Here is a 24,263-nt window from a genome sequence, read left to right as displayed (position 1 = left end):
GAGCCGTCTTGAGCTAGTTATTAAATATGATCAGTATCTAATGGGGAAACCAGATTGGAAAAAAGGCGGGTGGGTAATGTCAGAGACTTAACTGGATGTCGTGAATACGAAAACAACTGATATGTTCCTTAACACTTCCGAATATCAATTAGTTGATCAATTGTATGAATTATGCAAGCATTTCCCTTTTCCACATTTTTCGCAAAAACAGATTACTGTGAATCTCACACAGCGAAAAATGCAAAAATCTAACCAAACTGTTCTAGATTTGCACTAAACTGAGGATATTTCCTTTCGATTTGCGAACAACAAATCCTAATAGTTCTATGGAAAACTTTTAGAGCCATTAGAATGGCTGATTTTGTGTAATGCTCTCCACCGTTGCTTTTTCACCAATGCAAATGACTGGCAGCTGTGACGTAATAGCTCTTGTCGGAGGCGAAACTAGCTTTGCAAACGACACAAAATACATCTGCTCGCAGTGGCGATAGAATCCAAACTGATCCAATTTTTGTTGAGAGGCTTGTTTTTACCTGATTTCGTCTGTAGCTTTTTCACTAATGGGCGGTCCTAACGGCTATAAAAAAAGCAGCATATAGAATTTTAATTTCGATATTTCATTTCGGATTTGCATTTCATTGAAAGAAACTATCCGGATGCTGTACGGGATTCATTCCTGCGTTTCAGAAGGACTAAATTCTGGAACTCACTACGATATTAAACACTGTTCGGAACATTTTCTCGAACGATTTGTTGTACAGCAGCAGATATTTTGTTCTCTTCCTTAGAACGCGTTCTGATTGGCTGGTGTTGACATGGGTCAAATGAGACAGGTTTTTCAATAGTGTACTATTGAAATACTTCAATGCTTTTGCTATACACGTATAAGTTGAAAAATTATATAAATCCTTTCACAGATCACTGAGCTATGAGCTTTACAAATACGAGAAAGGCAAACGCGCCTTATGGATTATCCCCTTTGATACTCGTTTATATCAAACATTTCAGAAAAGTTTAATTTTGAATTATTTGAGATTATGTCACACAACTGATAATTTTATCATAAAATTGTGATCATATTACCGATAAGGTGTAGCAAAAAATACGTTGATTCGTTAGATACAACAAATAGATATTCACGATCAAAAACTTATCACTCTCTCAGAGTGTATATTTTGAAAAGGCACCCCATAGTAAAGTAAGTCGTATTAACGACAAAATGACATGCGAATGCAATAATGTAATGAGAACTGCGAAAATGTTACCGCAGAGACGGGACTCGAACCCGTAGCTGACTCCTAACTGGGGAAATTGTTTTACCAAAATATGAAAATATGTGTTCTAACTTATCTCATAGATGGCGCGACCGATTTTCACAAACTTAGGTTCAAATGAAAGGTCCTGTGGTCTCATACGTAATTCCTGAATTTCATCCGGATCCGACTTACGGATACGGAAATATAGAGTAAAGTGTGTTAAAAAATTTATACGAAAAATCGTAAAAAGTTTTCTAAATCGATCTCAAATCTTCTACATTTGACAGTTTTTATCAGTAGACGGTCCAACAAACCGACTCTGGTTATTCGTTTGAAAATCGAACGAAATTATTTTGAAGAATGCCCCAGTACTAAACATGATAGTATGTTTGATATGAGAAAGGCATCATTACACCACTAGGTAGATTAAAACAGGTTTTTTAATCATTTTTCAAAGAAAGGTTACTAAGTCTTCAGTCACTGATAGATTTTCATAGTTTACATTCTGTAATAAGATTAAATACAATCTGATCCAGTACCGTTGTCATAAAGTTATTCAAGATACTCAAGAGGTAAAGATATACAATAAATTTCAATCACTGGATGAACGATAAGAAAGCAAATGTGATTAAAATCACATAATATGTAAACAATCGTTCGTGGGCATACGATTTTTAGACGAAGAACGATAAGATAGTGAGTTAACACACAGTTTTAATGTTTTTGTAATATCTTTCGTAACCAATAAACCTACAGTTTCCCTTGAAAATGATCATAGAGGTGGTCGAAACGTCGGGCAGTATATAACAGCCGTTCTTATTTAACAGCCCGGTAGATGGTTGGTTCGATTTCAACCTTTGGTATGTATTTTTAGGCAAATGTTTACTTTCACAATTCCAATCATTTTGATTTTTCAAATCTGTTTTTGGTTAGAAGAAACCAAAATGACAACTACTTCACGTCAGAACAAAAATATGAATAACTTTTTAGACTTACTCGCGATTTGATTTCCATAATTAATTTCTTTTTCTTATTCGTGATCGGTTATATAGATGAGTGATAAATTTTGATCATTTCTTTGCTTGATTACGTTAAGACTAAATAATAATCGGAAATGATAAAAATTGAATTTTTTTCATTTACTCCAATCAACTTAAAGTCCGATGACTTTTTGCAGGGAATAATGAGCTTTATCAATTTATGTTTATGTTAGTACTCTCTTCTATTTTTTCACTTCGATAGGGAATAGAAGAATGAAAGAAAAAACAATAGAGTCGAGTATACTTCTACTCCGTCATAAAACTACGGAGTATCTCATTTGATAATCACTTTCACAGTACAGATTACAGTCGACGATGTTTTTAGTCAGTCTGTTAAGGTCATTCGACGTGACGAATTGCAATTCTGCTTCTTTGGTTGAATACGCAATTTCAACTGTCTTTTTGATCAATCGAAGGAAACGCGTGGCCGGCTAATTGAACTAAGTAAATCTCTTAAAAAATTTAAAAAAAATTGTGAGACTACGTAGACTTTAGGCAAAACCCCCCCTCCCCCCTCGTAGACAAACGTAGACTTTTGTCAGACCCCCCAGTGAGTCTACATGGTTTATGAACGGTCCCTTTCTTTGATATAGGCGACATCGTCATCGCGTGAAACCTTTCGCATAATTGTATCAATTTTCCGTTGGCTGTTTCAATCAGTGCAGCTCCATTAAACGAAGATCAAACGAAATTGCCTCCACTAACGAACTATCTTAAGCTTTTGATTGATTCAATCACCTTTGATGTTCAGTTCCGTCACCGTTGGGAACCTCTTACCACAAACCTATAAGCGGATTGGAAGCTGATGTATTATGGATTGTGCTGAACTAGATTAATCGAGATGGCAGTGATAGTTGATGCTGTCTGGATAATATGGAGTTTAGTTTAGGGTCCTTATCCTCTCAATAGTTTCATATTTATGCCGACTTTTTACTCAGACAAATAATATATTGTAGTACACATTGCGTTTCGGATAAATGACAAGTACAAATAAACGGTGCATTACTAGAAAGACAACATCAAATTTTACTGTTTAAATGTCACTTTAAAAAACCGCTCTGCGCGAATTATATCATTCGTGAGAAAAACAGGTTCGAATAATAACAATAAATACAAAATATAAAATAAATTAATAGAATGTTTTCGAGCTTATTTTGTTACGTGCTACAATTAAAAAGCAAGACTCTTAACAATACTAGAGTGTAGTCATCAGATCGTTGGATTTAATATCGATCGTGTGATATTACTTTTTCTCTGTACTCCTCAAGTACTGCAATATCGTTTCTAGATTACTTTCAATTTTTGACAATCTCATTTCAAGTGGTTGTATTTTATCTATCACATGTCCTCTCTTGTTTCGAGTGTGCAGAATTTCCTTGGCGTACTTCATGATCTTATTATCCATCTTGGATATCGAGGGCAAAATGCAGTAGCCGAAACTAAGCTTGAACTTTTCGTTGGTTCGTGGACCACTCGGGAGTAGTTCGATGTGGCTCTCGACCTCGATCACGGACTCCACTTCTCCTTTCGGTTGCGGTTTCGGTATGAAAATTGTGTTGGACTGGTTCGGCGCTACAATCACATAGTTCAGAGGCAAATAATCGGGGAACAGCTGGAGAAACGTTCTCGGGAAAACGTAGAATATCAGTGTGGTTCTGAAATGACACAAGGTCATGGTAAATGAACGAAGTTTACCAGTGGGTTCAGTTAATCGTATTTACAATACTCCATTGGTTTTCGGTGACTTTATTGCATTTTCGTATTTGGAGATGACATCCACCTTCTGGGAAAGACCTATCAATTCGGCCTCAGCTTTGATCGCCTGAATGGAATTTATTAATTCAGAAAAAAATGGAAAATAGGAACTAAATTAACTCACCGCAGTATCGCTAACCGCAAGCCCATTCATCAGATTGAATATTACGATGGCAACGAAAAACAGATACAGTAAAAAAATCACATAACTAACGCCGTTGATCTGGAATTTGATGTTTGCTGCTTCGAATTCACCTGGAATGGAAGAATAATATAATAGAAAGTGTGAGCCGATGTTTATTGTGACACTTTAGTTTGATTGATTGTTGAATCAGCTATAATTATTGAAATGAAACCAATTTCTTCAGTGGTGTATTTAGCTTACATACAAAAAAAGTAAGAAATCCGTTTGCATAAAAAACTTGACATTTGCACGGAAAATCTTGCAATTGCAAAACAACTAAAACACTAGCGGCCCTTTCACGATCATTAAAAGTTTCATTACTAAGTAATGACACTTCTGCTCAAACGCTCGTCATTACTGCATTACTGTACATCATTACTTTTTAGCATTACACGTTCATTATTAATGATGAGTATTTGTAACTACTCCAGCACGGGGCTTGTAACCAGAATAACTTTCCCTCAGCAATTAAAGAATATTAGCAATATTCTTTATGTTCGTTTAGCTGAAAATAAATTTGATTTGTCATTGAAGCATTAAGGTCAATGAAACATTAACAATTTAAATCTACATTTTGTCATTTCCAGAATTTTTTTTCACGTATAGTTCTGAAGAGAATTTTTACTTCAAAGGTTGTCAAATTTTCTCATCTAATACAACCGACGATATTCAGCACTTCCACAAAAAAAATAATAAGAAGAAATAATGTTGGTAATGATGGAAAATCCGGAATTTCATCATTACTCGTGTCATTACTGAACTCGTAGACCTTACACGATCATTAAAAGTGTCATTACTTTTTAGTAATGACACTTTTAATGATCGTGTAAGGGCCGCTATTAGTTACTATTCTTATCTTCGTTCTAAGCAGCTAATCGATTGTTGTAATTTTCTTCTTATGATTTGTCATGTTGGCAGCTTAGTTATGGCATACACACCAATAGAGCAATGGCTTACAGTTACTGGGAGTGCTTTTAATTTACATAAAAACGTTGAAGAAATGCTTTTTGTCCGATAGTATCCTAGGATTTTATGAGCGAATGTATATCTGATGTATATGAGATCTGCACGGAAAGACCGAAATTAACATTTTGGCGAAAAAATTAGTTGATTTTCTGATTTTAGTTAGTTATTTTTTGAGACAACTAAAAAAATCTTACTTTTGCTAATTTAGATTTTTTAATTCTAATTCTCTTAATAATAATAAAATATTTGTTGAAATGGCTATTTTTTTAGTTGAATTCACCAATTAAACGTGCTGTCATTTCTTAGCTAAGACACGCTTCATATCCATTCAACTAATTTTTTAGTTGAATTAGAGAAATAAAACGTTGTTTTCAACCAACATAAATGGTTGAATTGGTTTCTGCAATTAGCAGCTATATGGCGCTCGTTAACACCGTAATGACTACTAGCCACTAGATGGCACACTACTACCGAAAAAAATTTCAGTCGCGTTTCTCTTTTCTATATTTGCAGGTATAAATACGATGTTGTATTGGAGAAAAAGACATAAGCGAAACATAGACTTCTTTTTGAAAATTTTACTTCTAAATCGTTGTTTTCTTCATTCGACTTCGCGAAATCGACTCTCTCACTGAAAACTTTGAGCACTCGGAAAGCAAAAACCGAATACAAGTAGTACACCGGAAGGCGTAGCCCGGAATGAGAAGATACAAAAAAACATCATTTGACGTGTACATATCGGTTTAGAAATTTATATAGGGATATATCGTAACACATGCGAAAAACATCTAAACAATTTGCGAGCAGTTTCAACAAGACTGTCCCTTTTAGCTTTTGAATGGATTGTTTTGCTTTGACACTGCTGTCCTTCAGTAATGACGGTGATAGATAAATAGAATCAAAGTTTCTGATTTTAATAACGAAATTAGTTGTCAATGAGAATTTCGTGTTGGATTGAAATATTGCTGGTTTGTGTCCAGAATATTCGCCAACTAAACACATTCTCTAAAAATAAGAGTTTTTTTTCAGCACAGTAAATTCTAAATTTTAACTAATTTTATAGTTATTTTGGAAATTTTGTAGTTAAAATCAACTAATTCAAAAACAGTAATACGAATTAGGCGCAGAGCTAATTTCGGGCGTTCCGTGTGTGAACTTCACGTATTCAAATATGTTCCTCAACATGAATAAAATGAACATAACATAAGATATATCGGTTGACCAAACTCTATTTCATTTCCTTAACCCTCCGTCTGACAGACATTTTTTTGAGCGAAAATCGGTCTAGTGTAATTGATTAATAACGCGAAGTGAACATTCCGCAACATTTCACCTAATATTGAAAAAATAAGAATGAGAAAATTGATTGTTTTTTGTGTGTGTATGTGACAAATAATGTCACTTACTTTACTCAGAGATGGCTGAGCCGATTCTCACAAACTCAGATTGAAATGGAAGGTTTTATGGTTACATAGCTTGCTATTGAGTTCCATCTTTATCCGATTTCTGTTTTCGAAATTATAAGGTAATGTGTGCAAATCTATAAGGAAATGCGCAATCAATATTCTCGGAACTTTCGTAAGCGATTTTCACTAACTAGAGTGCAAATAAACAATCTTAAAATTTCTTAAAAAGTCTTCGAAAAGTCGATCCGACTTCCGATTCCAGTGTTACAGCGCGATAAGTGGAAAAATTTAAACTTCATTTCATTTTTTGCACAAGCGATGGTGAAACGAGGTGTAAATTTTTATAAAACTTACTAGTAAATTCATCTAGTTGGCAGATCTTGTTAGTTAGCTAGGATATATTAACCTACTTTAGGACTACTATTTCCCTGTTTCCACTTCCGAAAGCACCGATAATAATTAAGAATAGCTCCAACACAGAAAATCACTTCGTTTACTCAGTACCGGTTATACCGATTTTCACAAACCTTGATTAAAATTGAAGCTCTCATTGCCTCAAAAGATACTGCGCAATTTCATCTAGATCTGAATTCCGGTTCCAAAATTGTATGGCGATGAGTGTCTCACTGAATATTTATTATAAGGTCATTAAAATTGTTTTCTCATTCCATCGTAGTTAATTATTGAATTGCGTGACATTTCATTCAAAATCCGGTAGATGTTTTCTTTCAGTGTATGTGACATAATACGCGCGACATTTATACATTACTGCCCGGATAGCAGGAATCGTGAAAGTTTCCATGCACACGAGATTCAAGCACACTTCCGGTGAAACTCTCAACGGGTGAGCACGTTGCGTCGTGTTAGTCCGGAGAAAATTCGAGTATTTCGCAAGAAAGAAAGGATTTTTAGCCGTATTTTGACGATTCGACGCAGCCACCCAGCGAGATTTTCGCTTGTAGTCCAGTGAAAAGAAAGTCCATTGGACTATAAACGAAAATTAACCGGCAATATAGCCCATATTGCTATGCTATCAATTCGGCGTCATCTTAAGTGAGGTGACGCCAACCAGAAAAAAAGAAGAAGAAGAAATTCAAGACAAATGTCAGCAGATTCCAGCACTGCGTGCGAGTGTTCCGATCAAGACAGTATGAAACTGATTTTTTTGGACCCTGACGTTCTTGTGACGGAAGGAAATGGACCGTCTGAATCATACTTACTTCTGACACAGCAGGAAAAGGTCAAAATTGTCGTATACTTGACAGCATAAAATCAAACAAGAAGGCAGCCTCTGATTGTCGACAGATTTCAAACCTTAATACGTATTATTTTTGAAGTTCGACAAAAACTGCTGCTCATAATGACCAGCTCGGCCTTCTGGCTGCCTAGGCAGCCATGCCCACCAGATGGCTACAAAAATTGATTAAGTGACGGCTGTCAAATCCAATTTGACAAAACTAGATTGCCTATAACCAGAGTGACGACGTCTCATCCGTAATGTTGGCAACAAACCAAAACGTTTAATCCGCAATGTTGGCAGTTTCGTTAGCTTTCTATTGTATTTGACAGGTCGTTTGCTCGTTTGGAACAAAGCTGTCATTCCAAACGAACAGTTTTCGTCACTCTGGTTATAGTCACTCTAGGCAAAACATAGTCGCCTGTATCTTAGTTAGCCGAGCGTTTTCATCTGTTCACCTTCGCTGAAAATGTCAAAAATTTTCTATGTGGAAAAATCCTGGTGGATACAGTTGTGTCGTTTGAGGTATATGTCTGGCAGCAGTGAGGCAGTCGGTCACCAGAATGGCTGCCAGCCATATTTTGCCCGCTGGCAGCGTTTAGTCAGCCGTCTACCAGCCATGCTCATGCGGGCAGTGACCCTACAAACAGAGATCGGCGTAGACATTGTTATGATTCCAACTGAACTGTCAAAAGCGGCTCTAATCTGCTTGTTTGCAATTATCTTGTTGTTCGTTGTTCAGTGTCAGTTAAGAATATTGATACACCCAAACCTCCATTTACGTAACTTATATATGTATATATGTATTAATATACGTACACATGTGTGCAAATGTATGTATTTCTAAAAACATATAAATATTGGTGAAGTAAAAGCAATCATTTATATGTATAAATATATACACATATATGCAGACGAGTGAGTGTGTAAGCATACATACATACATATATAAGGTTCGTAAAAGGAGGTTTGGGTGTATCAAATTCTGTATGCTATCTTCCCACTAAGTATAAGCAAAACTGATGGATACACTTCATTTTTCCTACAAGTGTGATACTATGCAGACAGGCAAACCCGATCATTCGAAGCATCACTCGCACACAAATACAAATGCACACGGTACCAGAATTTTCGTTATGTTTATCTCGTTGCCAGATCTGCGGTTTTTTCTTTCCGCTGATCTCTGGTTGCAGGATGACTACTCCCATCGCAATGATTTATTTTGGTTTCATGTAATTGAAACTACTTACCCGTTAGCATCACCACGGTTTTAAGCAATGCAGTGCCAATGTCAGCGAATGTATTGAACTTATCTTCCTCTTCTTCCTTCTCGTCATTGGTATCGGACGAGGGCGTAGCATCGACATACTTCGGTTTACTTCCATTGTTCACGTTGAACAAGGTATAAAAGCAAAACGCGAAAGAGATAAGGATGATGGAATACAGTATCAAGCTCTTCAGAAAGTTTTTCGATACTGTTTTCAGCATTACCATGTGTGTTGAAATCGATAACACGGGAAGGGTTCCGACCAACAGAGTGAATTCGACGGCAGACAGCAGAATCACAACCGCAGATATAATCTGCCGAGTTTCACTTTGAAACTCCTTCACCAGAACGGTGTATGATGCTAGGATTAAAATAATCTCCATCCAGTTTTCAATTGAACTGAAATACTGTTTGACGTGCAGCATCATTTGACCGATCTCCCTCAATGCCATATAGGTTGTTCCGATCAAACAAATAATACGAAGCAATTCCTTGAGCCATTGGTCCACATCCTCTTGGCCGTAGCATCTGACTATGTAGCAGGTGAACGCCAGAAAGAACACTGTACAGATCACTAAATTTATATAAAAGTACAGACTGAGCCTGAGCCACTTGATTAACACATAACTGGATATCACAGGGTGTTTCAACAAATGCTTCAAATCGTTCGAGTTTGACATGTAAACAATCGGTAACATCTCATCACTGGTTTTACTGGCGGGATTATTGTCCGTTCCTCCCGTATAATTCTTCTTGTATTTGGGAGGAACCAAACAGGAGAAATCAATGTTCACTTCGTATTCGTCATCTCCCGGACGTTTTTCGTTTGTGGTTATGCAAGAGTCCAAATATTCTTCCAACGTTTGTGGATTCATTTCGCAAATTGGAAGCTCTTTGAACATGTTCATTGCTCCGATATATGCCGAGTGCCCCAGCAGTAGTTCTACGGCCGAGTCAACCTTATACTTTACTGCATAGTGTAAGGCACTGAATCCTTTGTCATCTAGTTTGTCAATTTCCACACGATCGTCATCGAGCAGAATGTTCAGGCACTTGAAAAATGGACATTTTTCTCTGTCTTTAAGAGTGTTTATTTCTTTGATAACCAATGACAGTAGGGGAGTGGAATTTATTAGTTTTACATCTGCCAATTCATGCCCTGTTCGGGTCAAAATCAGTGCCAGCACGTCATGAAAGCCGTAGTTGCAACATCTCGCTAGCAGATCTGGGAGATCCGTACCGGTATCAAATTTGTAGTTATCCGGAATTATCTTTGTCACGAGCGATAATTTTCCCGTTTGAACTGCAGCTTTCAGTAGTTCATTCAAATCTCGTTGCCATTCTCTTTCGTCGGTTTGTTTATCCTTGTACTGTTTCAGTGTTGATTCGAGTTTTCGTTCATTTTGACTCTTAATCAAGGATATCAAAACTGCCAGATTCGTTTCCATCGTGAAGTCGGGTATCGTAACACCGGGGAAAATTTCAACAATTTTTTTTCGTAGTTCACCTTTGCGAAACGAGTCCACATCCACGGTAGCAAATTTCAAGCAGTACTGTACAATATCTTTTCTCCAGTATTCCGAGTTTTTCTGCCAGTTTTTAGAATTTTTCACAAAAACACCCACCGCAGTTCGGTTGTCACTGTTGGGAATGTTTACATCTGCCCCTTTACGAATGAATTGTTTGATACAATCGAAAACGCTTTCCCAATTATTGCTATTTATACGCTCGAATAGCAAATGTAGTGGTGTTTGGTCCTGGTATGCTACATCAATATTCAGTCCCGGGATGTCCAACAGTGTGCGAATGTTATCCGGATCCTCAGATGCTACGGCGAGATGAATCGGATACTTTCCGTTGGAGTTTTGCTGAAATAAACAAAAAAAAACTTTGTTTTAACGCCGTTAAATACATAAATTTACTAACTGATATGATTAAGCAAATTTACCAAATCTCACACTGTGTGAAGCTGTTGGTAGCGTGAACTTGTATTAAATCGTACGAGAGACTGCGTCGTTATAAATAGTAGTAAGCAAATCGCGTTTTACTGCTCTTTCTCATTTTCGTATGAAAAGTAACGGAACTCTTTGATCGTCTTATTATAACTGCTCGCCAGAACGTTTGGAATGTTTTGTTTACACTTGCTTCCACGATAAAAAATAAATAAAATCACATCTTCACCGTATAGAAGCGGCGTAAGTATTGTTGCTGTTGTTATTGTTCTAATGCTTACCACTTGTGAATCAGCGCCGTGTCTCAGACATTCGAATATGAACTTTGCCGAACCAGCAGTTTGACAGGCGTGCTCGAAAACGGACAATCCGACCGAATCATCACGCACATTCGGATCGGCACCACTACTTAGAGCATATTGAAAATTTTTCAGATTCTTGTCGGCCAAACTAATCGAAAGTGCTTGCTAGAACGACAGTAGATAGGTGGAGTGTAGTAATAATACGACTTTATTAGAGAGGGTCGTCTTTTTTGATTTGAATTGTCAGGCGATAGTTTCACTTGTCAAGACACAATCCGACTGACACGAATTTAGATACCTGTGGATCCGACACGCAGAGAAGATGAATGTTGTTGACGTTGTTCATTTTGCTGCACTTTTTCCCCGAAAAAAACCGGTTTCAGTAACACTTCAATGCAGAATCATCAATTGAGTACAGGGAGACAATCACTATGAATCATGCCGAATCTTGACACTAACTAACTAATCACAACTGCTTCAGATTCCTCGCAAATAATGCCTTATTTAAATGTAAAATGAAATCTTCTATATTATCGAAATCTACAGTTAAAATCAGTTTGTTAAATTCGACGGTAAATGCAAAACAAATCTGCCTCGTTGAAGGTACCGAATGGTGACGACTGAGGTTTTGGTCGATACTAATATTTTATGAATGGAAAGCTCCAACGCAGGCCACTTAGCTCGACCACAATGTGTTAGTGAAACAAAACCACTGTACAATCGTTCCCCTCATATGGCAAACACAAACAATTGCCTCGATGGAAACTATTTTACCAACACAATACAACTCCGGTCGTCTCCATCCCATGCTCGTAGGCGTTTGGTAGGGTGGTCGCCTTAAATAAACATTCCGTGGGGCGTTGGTCAGTTTTTCGAGCGCTAGGAACGTACGTAGTACGTTCCTTTTGCCCTATTTTGGATTCAATCAGCTACTTAGCGACGCTTCGTTGACTGTTGCGTCGGGCGTAGCGAACAGGTTGTTAAAGCTCCAACATGGACAACATAAACAACTTGTCGGTCGATGAAAACAGCGTAGGCTACGGTAGCGAGGTGAATCGGATGATGATGCATCGTGTGGAAGTCATCTGCATACATGTGTCAGCCGTGTTTGTCAACAAAATTTGTTTGTTTGATGCTTGGCAATCGTGTATTATTCCGGGGTATCTGAACCACTTATTGGAACGTGTTCAATGGGTTTTACGTGTTTTTCATAGAAGAGCAAAATTTTTAGCAGACATTTGTTGGTTCAGAAGAACTTACATGAATAGTTAGGAAGATAAGCAGCGAGGAAAGATGATCGTTTTACACATCGGCCGTACACAAAATTGTAAAGTATTTATCCTAATTTAAATGTCTCATTTCCAGTGGTGTCTCGTTCTCATGTGCACCTCGTGCACTGCACAACCGGTCGAATTGAAGGAATGAACTGCGTCCACAACCCCATCCAAGTTCAATTATTTTTTTGGAATCTTTATTCATTCGATGAAAGCAGGTGGGACCGCACCGAAATTGCGTGTATTTACACGCATCTCATATACAGAGACCGCCATGTAACTTTTTTTTAAACATGCAATAAAACACAAACGGTTCATCCGATTTCAAAATTTATTTTTTCATTTTAAAGTACAATCCTTCCGGTTAATTGTGGAATATAATTTCATTCAAATGGCTGCCTCGGCTGGGCTTGCAGTACGCCATACGGTCGGTCCAGTTTTTTAGTACATTTTCGATGCAGCTTTATTTCAGCTATGGCTGCACGAATGTTGTCCTTCAAGGCTTAAATTGTCTCTGGCTAGTCTACATAACACTTATCTTTGACAGCTCCCCAAAGATAATAGTCTAACGGTGTCAAATCACAGCTCCGAGGCGGCCAAACGACATCCGAATTTCGACTGATAATGCGATCTTCGAAGACTGTGCGCAGAAGATCGATCGTAGCGTTGGCTGTGTGGCACGGAGCGCCGTCTTGTTGGAACCAAATGGTGTCCAAGTCTTCCTCTTCAAGTAACGGGAAGAACCAATCGCTAATCATGGCTAATCGCCATTGACCGTGGCGGCGGCTCCTGCCTCATTTTCGAAGAAAAATGACCCAATGATGCCGCCAGACCAAAATTCGCACCAAACCGTCACTCTCTGAGGATGCATCGGCTTCTCCACGATAACGTGCGGGTTTTCCGTCTCCCAGATGCGACAATTTTGCTTATTAACATACCCGCCGAGATGAAAATGTGCCTCATCCGAGAAGATGATTTTTTTTAAATCGGCTTCTTCTTCATAGTAAAACTGCACTATTTTCACGCATTCCTCAAGCGTATACCATTTTCGTTCAGCGGAAGGATAAAACTAAGTGTCTGTCAAAGCAGAAGTGACATTAAGGTTACCAATGTCGAAATAACCGCTAGTTCAAAAAAAAGTTGGATGGCGGACCCTGTAAATCAGACATCAGACATAAAATTTCAAGTATCTGTTGTCGCTGTGTTAGTGTCTTTTCCGTGCACACGAGTTACTGCACAGTCATCAGTTATGATGTTTTATTTCCATTTGCAAGACTCATGATAACATTCATTTATTGCGAAATTGAGTTATTCCGTTGCTTTATATCGAAATATAATGATCAGAATTTAAAAAAACTAAAAGAAGAAACCAGATCACTAAATAAATTATTCATTTAATAAAAAAAATCATTCAACAATTTTGGATTGAAACGAAGCTAAAAGTTGGATGTGATATAGTTTTTATGTGTTAAGTTTGCTAACTAATTTATTACAACTATTGTTATAAATTTATGCTTTCGGACTTCTGTAGTTATATCAAATTCAATAATAATTGTGATACAAACGTTTCAAAATCTGTTACGATTTTGTTCCCGCTAGAGTCTTTTTTGTTATGATTTTTGTTATTGTAACAGCTTACCAGCCAAAAATATTTCAAAATTTGTTACAAAACTTTTCTGAAATAAATTACTCCAGTTGTTATAATTCTGTTATTACCATCTGATCGGGTAAGTAGTGCACAACTAGTCAATTTTGTCATGAGACGCCACTGCTCATTTCAGTATAGGATACCGGAACCGCCATTCATCTTAGTTCCACTATTCATTTCATATACTCAAACCAAAGATAAACTCAAGGTGGAATGGTCTATGATTTTCTTATACTATTCAAATAGAATCGCTTGATGAACTCCCAGTAAAAAGAAGAAGGAGAAGTCACAATAGCAAGTTGCCTGTATAGTTCAACCCGCAATTGACCTATAGAAAAGATAAAAGTGTTATCAATCTACTAAACTACCTTGACATTTGCAATGAACTGAAAATAGCAATCAATTCGGCACACGAAGAATATAATCTTAAAGTTGGACGCGAAAACAAAATGCATCCAAAAAAATTCTTTAGCTATGTTAAAACAAAACTAACAACCTACATTCCCAAATGAACCTAGACGGAACAACTGAAAATAATAGTACTGAAATATGCAATTGAAAACCTCAACGCAGCAAAGGGACCTGGAGCTGACGGAATAACACAAAATATTTTTGAAACAATTCCCGATCAGATGGTAATTATAACAACTGGAGCAATTTATTTCAGAAATATTTTGTAACAAATTTTGAAATATTGCTGGCTGTAAAAATATTAGAGTGCCCAATCGATTCCCTACAACTTCTTCCTGGACGTCATTTTTGTACAATTAACGGTTTCCGAGTTACAACGGTTTGAAAAAGGCAATTTTTGTGAAATGTAAAAATACATACGCCCTTTTTTAAAAATCAGTCGTGAGTCGGATTGTCCTCTCTATCGGTTCAAAACTTATGGTTTGCCATACTGAAGCCATGTGCAAAGTTTCAACCAAATCGGAGAAGGTCGCTTATGATTTTGTCACTTTTACGTCTACTCATTCCTGGAATTGCTCTAGAGCTTAAGCAGTGTGCCTTAAAATTATATTATCTTATTGAATAAAAAAAAATGACAATGTTAAAAAAAAGTGTTTTCCATCGAATTGTTAACATACTGGCAATAAAAAGTGGGTAATCAATCAATAATCCAAAACATCGGACAACGGGTTTATTCCCCGGCCATGCATCATCTTCGACGGCCGTTCAGAATACTTGTGGCCTGGAGGTTATGCTCTATATATGGTGGAACAAACTGGATACCAACTTTGGTCAATAAAGCTTCAAAATTCGAAAAAAAAAAAACAAATCATTCGTGACTTGGTTCCAATAAATAAAACATTCTCCCACCTGCGAATCAACCAATGAACGAATTAATGGAAACCAGACAAGAATTTCGAAGATAGAAGAAATAATGGTACTTCCCGCTGTCTCTCAGTGAAGGAAAATCCAAGCACATTCAATATCCAGTCACCGAGTCAATCCCCATCGGGCTTCAATAAGCGAAGGGTGACAGAAGATCTGTGGTCACGTGTTGGTCGCCATCATCACCTCAGGTGAAACAAGATGAATCACATTGGCCACATCAGACGACTGGTACTAACGGTATTTTCCTTTATTACCCCACTGGGTGCGGTAAATTATTTGTAATGGCTTTTTAATGGCGTCACCGGTCGATTACTCCGCGTTCAATCTACTGTCCTGACTAACGAGTAGGGAGGGTGATGGCAGGAATTTGTGATGTTTTGGTTGTGTTGTTTGTTTTGACCACTTTAGGCGAACAACATTTCGATTCATTCTGCAAAAGCTTGTAGATCGGATGTACGAAAATAGTCTGTGTGTGTGCTCCGTATGAAATTAGGCAGCACCCTAGTCATTCCAGAAGCGTGGATAAATAATATGGTCAACCAGGATGTGGGCGAAGTATCTATATTCGCAGTGTGCTTCTAATCTTCAAGGTTAGATTGGCAATAATGATAATGATTATGATGGTACCGGGCAGCTACTGAAGTCGATCTTTGAATCAAATGAGAAGGATTTGATAAATATGTGTGTGTGTGCTGCTGATAAATACTGACCTCCTGAAAATAGATAATTTATTCGGTGAAAGTGATTTCTAATTCCAATCCAGGGTGAATGAGGATTACCTTATTCAATGTGCTTTTGCCAGCACTCGCGAGTGAATCGGAAAAACTCATTTTCCATGATACCTATACAAACCTTATTCGATGAGTTCATCAATAAGGATATACCCACTGATGAAGCCTCCGAGGGTTTTACACATTTGCATCAAATTCGGGCTACGTTGATATTATCATTGTTAACAAAAAAAAATGCGGACTCGTTTTCAATCTACCGATGCTGATTGTAGCCCAGTTCGACCAAGTTGTAGTCGGAACAGCTTTGTATGATGAAATATGTATATCAACTAGGAGATGGAGTGCTGGAAATCAGAAAGGATTCTCGAATAGGTTTTTTTTCTCTCTCGGATATCGCATTGCGTTGAATGCAATGGGACTGGACAACGTACAGCTGAATACTTTCTCACGTTAGTTTGGCGCAATTCAATCGATAGATAGTTTTCCGTATATTTGGGAGAACCAATCGACAGAAGTAGGAATGTATGAAGCAGGTTTTCATTTTTTTTTCGAAAGCTGCGCACTAAGATTTGATTCGGTTGGTCGGAGATTTTTTCGATGGAAGCTTTCGGTAAATCCAATAAAATTTTTGGTGAATGAATTTAGTTTTACAGAAGATGTATGAATTATTACCGAAAGATTATAAGTACATATGATGTTTGCTGAATTCTGTAAATTATAAAAAAAAATTGTTGCGTTACGTTGTGATGGTGGTCCTTGCGGATTGCGCACTGATATCATCATGTTTCACACTGATGGACTAATAAGAGTTTCTTAGAAAATAGCATTGGGAACTGATATCATTCCAAGTCAAACTAAACATCTCAACAGCGTTAGAGATGGTCGGGTATAAAGATTCTTATACCTGAGCCCGACTCGTACCCGATTCAAAAAGAAAACCTGTACACGTACCCGACACGAACCCGATGGGTAAAACACGCCAAACATTCTATGTGTATTCCCGGTGTGAAAAATTCGATTTTGAAAATGGTGATCAGTGAGTTTTTCAAGTAGTAAGTAGTTAAATAGTAGTAGTAAGTTAAATTCGCGAGAAATATTTTTAGTTATAATGTTTTACTACAAAGGAAAATGAATTGTGATTTTGATTTGAATTATTCTGTTAACTATGCCCGTTTTGTTAGCCTCACAAACCCACACTCACGATGTTATCGGAGGCTGGTGGCTTTTACAACCTATGCTATTTTTCTGAAATAAATGTTCATTTTTTCATGATAACAATCCTAATGATTTATATGAAAATTTGAGAAAATCTCCAACCATAACAGTTCTCTGGTATCTAAATGTGATATGAGTACTAACCAATTAATAATTTTATTAAATAATTAAAATAATAAAGTGGAAATAATAAAGGATCAGGACGCGCGTGAGGTCTGTTGACCTTTGTTTTGTGATTTAAAATGATTTTATAACAATGCTTAGAATATGTCAATTGCAATGAATCAACTTTTTTGTTTAAACCCTATTCACTCGTTTATTTTGTAATTTCATTTATAAAAACTGTTTTAATCTACCTAGTGGTGTAATGATGCCTTTCTCATATTACTAATATTTTCAAAAATATCACCAGAAGATTTTGTGCAGAATTTTTTTTCAATCTTGAATAAAACAAGAAACTTTCTTTGGGTATAAACTAACATAACCTTTTCAAATTCTCAACAGTTATGTCAAATTGATAAGAATTTTTCTTTATTTTGCATCGTCGCACTAAATGATTAAACACTCTTTATCCTATGGTTCTGGAACCGGAAATCGAACCCGGATGAAATTAAACAGCAACCTATGAGACTGTAGGAACTTTTATTTGAGACTGTTTGTGGAAATCGATCAAATCTCTAATCGATCAAAGATAATGGAGTGAGCCTCGTACTTTTTGACCACTACTTCTGGTACTTTTGGAACCAGGAACTTGGAACCAGTACACCCAAAGTCGGTTTGTTTAGTAAGTAACTAATATAGCCTATGAATTGAATCAGTTTCAAGCCAAATCTAGAAGAATTTTACCCTTCGTCGCTCTAAATGACGGTGTGAAATTCAATAGCAACCTACAAGACTACGAGATTTTATTATGAGTGACATTATTTGACACATACTCACACACAGACACATACATTGCTCAGCTCGATGAACTGTGTCGAATTATATAGAACATATTGTATAAACTTTCTATATGAGAAAGCCAATAAGTGCACTTTGATTGAAAAGCATCGTTATCACGATTTTGTAATAACACTAACAAGTAGGTACAAATTGAATAAAAGGATTAGAAATTTACATATTTTTCTCCTGAAAAATATAAAATTGAATGTGGCAACCCTGCACGCTATACGAAGTTGAACAAAGCACGCTGTGAATGGAGCAAAGCCGCACGTACCATCGCGTACCAGTTTTGCATCGTCATTTTTTTCGATTATAGAGATTTTAACATTGTTGTCATTCACCTCTTCGGGCCAGAAAAGTTTTCTGACCCTATGTGCGCGCGGGGTTGGGAATCGAACCCAGGTGGGCAGCGTGGAAGGCATCGACTTACCCATAACGCTATACCCGTTCCCCTGCATCATCATTTTGAATTTGAATGTTATGACACTCCTCGCCCTATAACTTCGGAACCGGAAGTCGGATCAGGATGAAATTGCACAGGATGTTTAAATTAAATACAATGAGAACCTTAATTTGAATAATGAATCGTGAAAAACGGCTCAACCGTTGCTGAGAAATCGACGGGAGTTCCGTTTTTGGAGATTCTCTTCACTATTATCGGTGCTTTCGGAAGCGGAAACCGGGGACTAGTAGTTTCATAGTTTTTTTTTTATAAATTCACTAACTAATAAGATCCGTCAACTAGATCAATTTAGCAGTAAGTTTTATAAAAATGTGCACCTCGTTTCGCCATCGCTAGTGAAAAAATACTCATGAAATTGAAAATTTTCACTAATCGCACTGTAATACCGGTACCGCAGTTCGGGGACTTTTTAAAGAATTTTAAGACCTTTTATTTGCTTCTAGTTTGTGAAAATTGGTCAAGAAATTTCCGAGAAAATTGATTGCATATTTTTTCATAAATTTCACATATTTCCTTGTAATTCTGGAACCGGAAGTCGGATCCATATGAAACTTAGGAACTTTGTATGGGATCTCAAGACCTTTCATTTGTATCCAAGTTTGTGAAAATCGGTTCAGTCACCTCTAAGAAAATTGAGTGACATTATTTGTCACTACACACACACAGACATTTTGTGATCTCGACGAACTGAGTCGAATGGTATATGACACTCGGCACTCCGGGCCTCGGTTCAAAAGTCGGTTTACACAGTGATTGCATAACCTTTCTATATGAGAAAGGCAAAAATAGGGAGGTTTTTATTCTTTACGCGATAGTATTGCAAATTTTTCTTCAGTTTCCTCGAATACGAGCGGTGAATCAAGACTTCCCGGGACTTTAATATAGGATATTGTTAAAACGTTCACTCTAAAAGTTAGTGAATTTAGTGGTGCATCCGGGCATCTTGAAATCGAAACATAGTCGCGCTCGAATAATACCAATACTGAAATTGTTACTATCAAATATCCTTCTCCCGTGACACTTGTGGTGTGCGCAGTAGTTTATATGGCCTCTAGTAACAACAAGTGTTGGACTAACATCCCTTCCCATTCCTTAGACGATCTACGTTCGAGGCCTGGCTGGATCCGGTACTGATCAATGAATTCTGGGATTACCAGAAGATGTACATTGAAGGATGATTTACCAGTCCCAGGTCGAATCATCTAGGAACTCCCTGTACAATTTCAGCTAATCCCAGGGGTGGTCGCACAAGCTTAAGCTCGAGTTCCCTCAAGCGTAGAGTTTTTGAAATGATTAACTCCATTCTTAAGTGAATCATCGACTGTCAGGTTTGCTTCTGTGACAATACCGTCAAATTCCACATCTTTCAAATAATTCGCACGTTCCAATTTCGTTAGCCTGTTTCAAATCGTTAACAACAACTTGAATTTCTACAACTTCTGAAAAATGTTATGTCAAATCTTTTGTAATTTGCATCAAAGTCAATGGCTTTCCGGAATCGGATGATCTTCCAAGAGATCATCCATTACATTAGCTGGTTGTTTTAAACTAATAATATCAAAATGAAAAAACCTTAGGAATAGTGAAATTTCAGTTATAATAAAAATAATAAGATAAAATTAAATTAAATCTACCTCGTTGCTGTTGTCTCTGTGGCTCAGCTGTGATGAAAACCGACGAACTTCGTATTGATTTTGACTTCGACTCATTGTGTTAATATTTTCTTAATTATATTGAATTTCACCACAACAAAAAATTACTTAAGACCTCACAAATTATTAAAACCAAGCTTTAGCACCATAAACCCTCCAGCGTTTTTTTTTCGATGGAGCCTGGTCGCACTCGTGGAAGAAATAAAGAATGAAACTTCCCTCCCATTACTTGAAAACACAATACATTTTTTTTCTCGATACCGACAAAGGAAAAATTTTTTTGTCGATGTAGACGGCAAGCTTTAGGCACAGCTTTTCCTTCCTATATTAGCCTTCTTTTCCGACGTTTCCGTGGGTGGTCCTTTTGTTTTGCACCTATTCGGGAAAAGTTTCCTTTCATCACTCTCGGACCGTCTGCGGTCTCCCGTTTTCCGGTGGCGGTTCCCTGCACGATTTGTTTCCAACTCATTAGGTTTAAACGAAGGCTTCAGTGAATTAACCGACGATCCGTCGAGTGGGGCACAGTGAAAACAAATCGAATACCAGTTTAACTAGGGCTAATTTGATTTTCGTACTATTCGTTTTTTCAGTGCTTTTTCAATCAAGATTCTATTTCTTTCGATCAGCTTCCGGTGCATATCGTTTCAAGCTCGAATATAGTTGCTCGTTGCTCGATTGGCTACTGCTGGTCCGGCGAGAAGAAGAACAAAACGAACTGAAACAACTTGATTGGAAGGAGATGATTGATTTTTCGTCTGCTTGCATCTTCGAAGCATGCCAGATTATTTATCCCCTGATTCATTAGCAGCTGGCTATGGCCAGCAAATATTGAATACTGGTCTGTATGTTTTGCGAATGAATTAAGCTTACCGGACAAAGAGAAGAGCATTAAGCAAGCATTCGAAAATCTGAAGATGTTTTTACCTTTTTCATAAATATAAAAAAATAGGTATAGAATTCGCTCAAACTTCCGATTTTCCGAGACCCGTAGGGCTCAGTGTTATATACCAATCGATTCAGCTCGACGAAATGAGAAAATGTTCGTGTGTGTATGTGTGTGTTGTCGAAGAAGAGGTTGAGATCTCAGAAATGACTGGACCGATTTTAATCAAATTGACCGATATTTTAGTGTAAGCGACTTTTCTCCTTATTTCAGTTGTAGGAGTTTTATGCGATTGATGATAAAGCGATGTTACTGTTTATGCAATTGTTTCTTAGTACCTAAAAGACTATGCAAAGCACCCTTTGTCATGACGTTTCGATTTTAGCACGTTTATGTTTAGGCAACATAATCGTTCGAATATGACATATGTATTAGAAAGATGGCAGTATTTTCAAATTCAAAACAATTTCTTATTTATATTGATTTATACTGCTTGCAATAATAATTGCTGGAAGAACATAACTTACTTCAAATAAAAGGTCTTAAGGTCCCATAAAAACTGCTTGTTTTTATTCAGATCCGACTTCCGGTTCAGGAGATACATGATGATTAGTGTTAACGTTTCGCATAAATTTATCGGGTTTATCGGGTTCACAGATTTTGAGAGTCGACGACCAAATAACTTTACAACGAAAGACATGCTGATTGATAAAAAAAGGTATCATCTTACTGCTAGGTGGATTAAGTAGGTTTTTGTATTTGTAACAAGTGTTTATTGAGTGAAGGGATACAATCGAAGAAGGCTACGTTAAATACATGTTTGAGGGTTGAAGGCATAGGACGGTGATTTTACAAACGAGTTGTCGTATGTTTGTGCTCCGACCTGAAAGGAATGTTAGTGTCAGTAGAACCAACCAGTAGAAGGTCATATTCCACAAAAGGAATGAAATACCAATGCTGTGCTTTTATGTTAAATACCATATGTAAATACAAAATATTATGATTTTAGGTATTTGGCGAATTTCGCGCTAAACCCAACTTGCATTTTACTGTAGGTAGGGAACAGAATCGCCTATCTTGCAATAAAATTTCATTCTAATAAAGAATGGACTTTTTTTGCAAATCGTCTTCAAATTTTTAAAATCGATTTTTTTAGTGTAGGAGTCGATAAGGATTTTTTCCATGTTTTTGACGTAGGACTACGTCTTTCTTGACTATGTTCACCTGGGTGCATTTTCAAAATTTCACAACACGAAAGTGTAAAGAAATTACTCCAGATTTATTCTCTTAAAAACTTTTTCCCTGTTTGAGTATTTTCCTTAGTTCTTTCATGAAACGAATCTGATTGTAAGATTGTAGTTAATACTACGTTTGTTACTTAAACATTGTTTAAATAGTGGAAAAAATAGGTCCAAACAAGAAACATCCAAATCAACCGAATCTATAAATGGACCCTGTTATTTACTTATTTATTTGGGAGCAGGGAAAAGCCCGGTGGAGATTAAATTTTTACAATCTCTCTCCAGCAAGCATAAAACCTCCTCATAATTTGTATCACCAGATTACAATGATCCAACAGATACATTTAAGCTTAACACTACAATTTAATCTAACATGTAAAACTAAATTTATAACACTATAACTAGTTGAAGACACCAAGCATAACAGGTCAGTAATGCTGTTGCATGTTTGCTAGCTTCTGTCTATGATAGTCCATATCGGGTGCGCAGGCTGCCACCTACGACAAGAAAAGTGATTGCATCATCCAGTTTCTGGTCGTTTGCATTGGAAGAAAAGAAAACGAAAAGTGGACAACTATGGGGGAACATTCTACAAAATAAGCCGTTCTAATGGCACTAAATGTTATCTAAAGAACTATTAATATTACTTTTCTTGCAAATCGATGATGAAAATCGTCAGTTCAGTGCTTATCTAGAATAATTTGGTAAGTTGTGCATTTTTTGTTGTGCGAAATTCGCACCAAACGAATGCAAATAAACTTTATCGATTTTGATTGGTTCTTTTCGGCAAGCATTAACTGAGAGAGACGAAAGATATGAAATGAAAAGGCGGATAGGTATTCGTGTAACACGACCATACTTGGAGGCTCGAATTTATTGCTCGACCCCTCAAGTAGAAGGTAAAATAGAATTCATTTTTTTCTTCTGATCATGCTTATATAAAGTCTATCTAGACTAGATTTTTCGTTCTAAATTTATAACTGATTCAATCTAGAATACTTATCCGTCGTTTCATTTCATATGCGGCAATTAAAACCAAATAACATACGAATACAAATAAAGCCAGCATACGGCATTCAATATCGTAGAAAATTCCACCTTCTGAAAGCCTGAAACGAGTCCCGCAATTACATCATTCAGCTGCTGGTCGTTTGCGTGTGAGCAACAGAAAAAATATCAGTTGGCCAGTGCCGGATGCTATTGTGATATCACTGTATATTGTGATCTGGTGAAAAGTGCCGTTAATCGTTGAATATTATAGACAATTGTGCTTTTTTCCTCGTGGAAGGTTTTTACACACCATCTGCGGTGATACACCGATCTGCAAAGGCGAGACTTTGGTGGACGATCAGCTGGATTTTAAGATAAGTACTGTCTTCTCATTGTTTATTCTTCCGCCTTTCTATTATCGGTTCCATTTTTTCCTCATTATTTTATCCTCACGGATAGTTTCTTGACATGAGCAACTCTGAACCTGATCCTCCCCCTCCCGATGATCAGATGGAGACTTC

General features: G+C 37.1%; 1 protein-coding gene across 1 annotated transcript; it reads right to left on the bottom strand.

Moving 5' to 3' along the window:
* Positions 1-3,332: 3,332 nt before the first annotated feature.
* Positions 3,333-12,017, bottom strand: LOC131433921 (transient receptor potential cation channel protein painless-like). Its single transcript, XM_058600536.1, has 6 exons — positions 11,664-12,017; positions 11,345-11,530; positions 9,095-10,979; positions 4,176-4,306; positions 4,018-4,118; positions 3,333-3,951 (listed from the first exon to the last, which is right to left on the bottom strand). The coding sequence occupies exons 1-6, from the start codon at positions 11,709-11,711 to the stop codon at positions 3,540-3,542; spliced, it is 2,763 nt and encodes a 920-aa protein (XP_058456519.1). The 5' UTR covers positions 11,712-12,017; the 3' UTR covers positions 3,333-3,539.
* Positions 12,018-24,263: the final 12,246 nt, after the last annotated feature.

Source organism: Malaya genurostris, chromosome 3 (assembly GCF_030247185.1).
Source record: "Malaya genurostris strain Urasoe2022 chromosome 3, Malgen_1.1, whole genome shotgun sequence".
Taxonomy (NCBI): Eukaryota; Metazoa; Arthropoda; class Insecta; order Diptera; family Culicidae; genus Malaya; species Malaya genurostris.
Note: the sequence above shows the minus strand (reverse complement) of the source record. Positions and strands in the feature narration are given on the sequence as shown.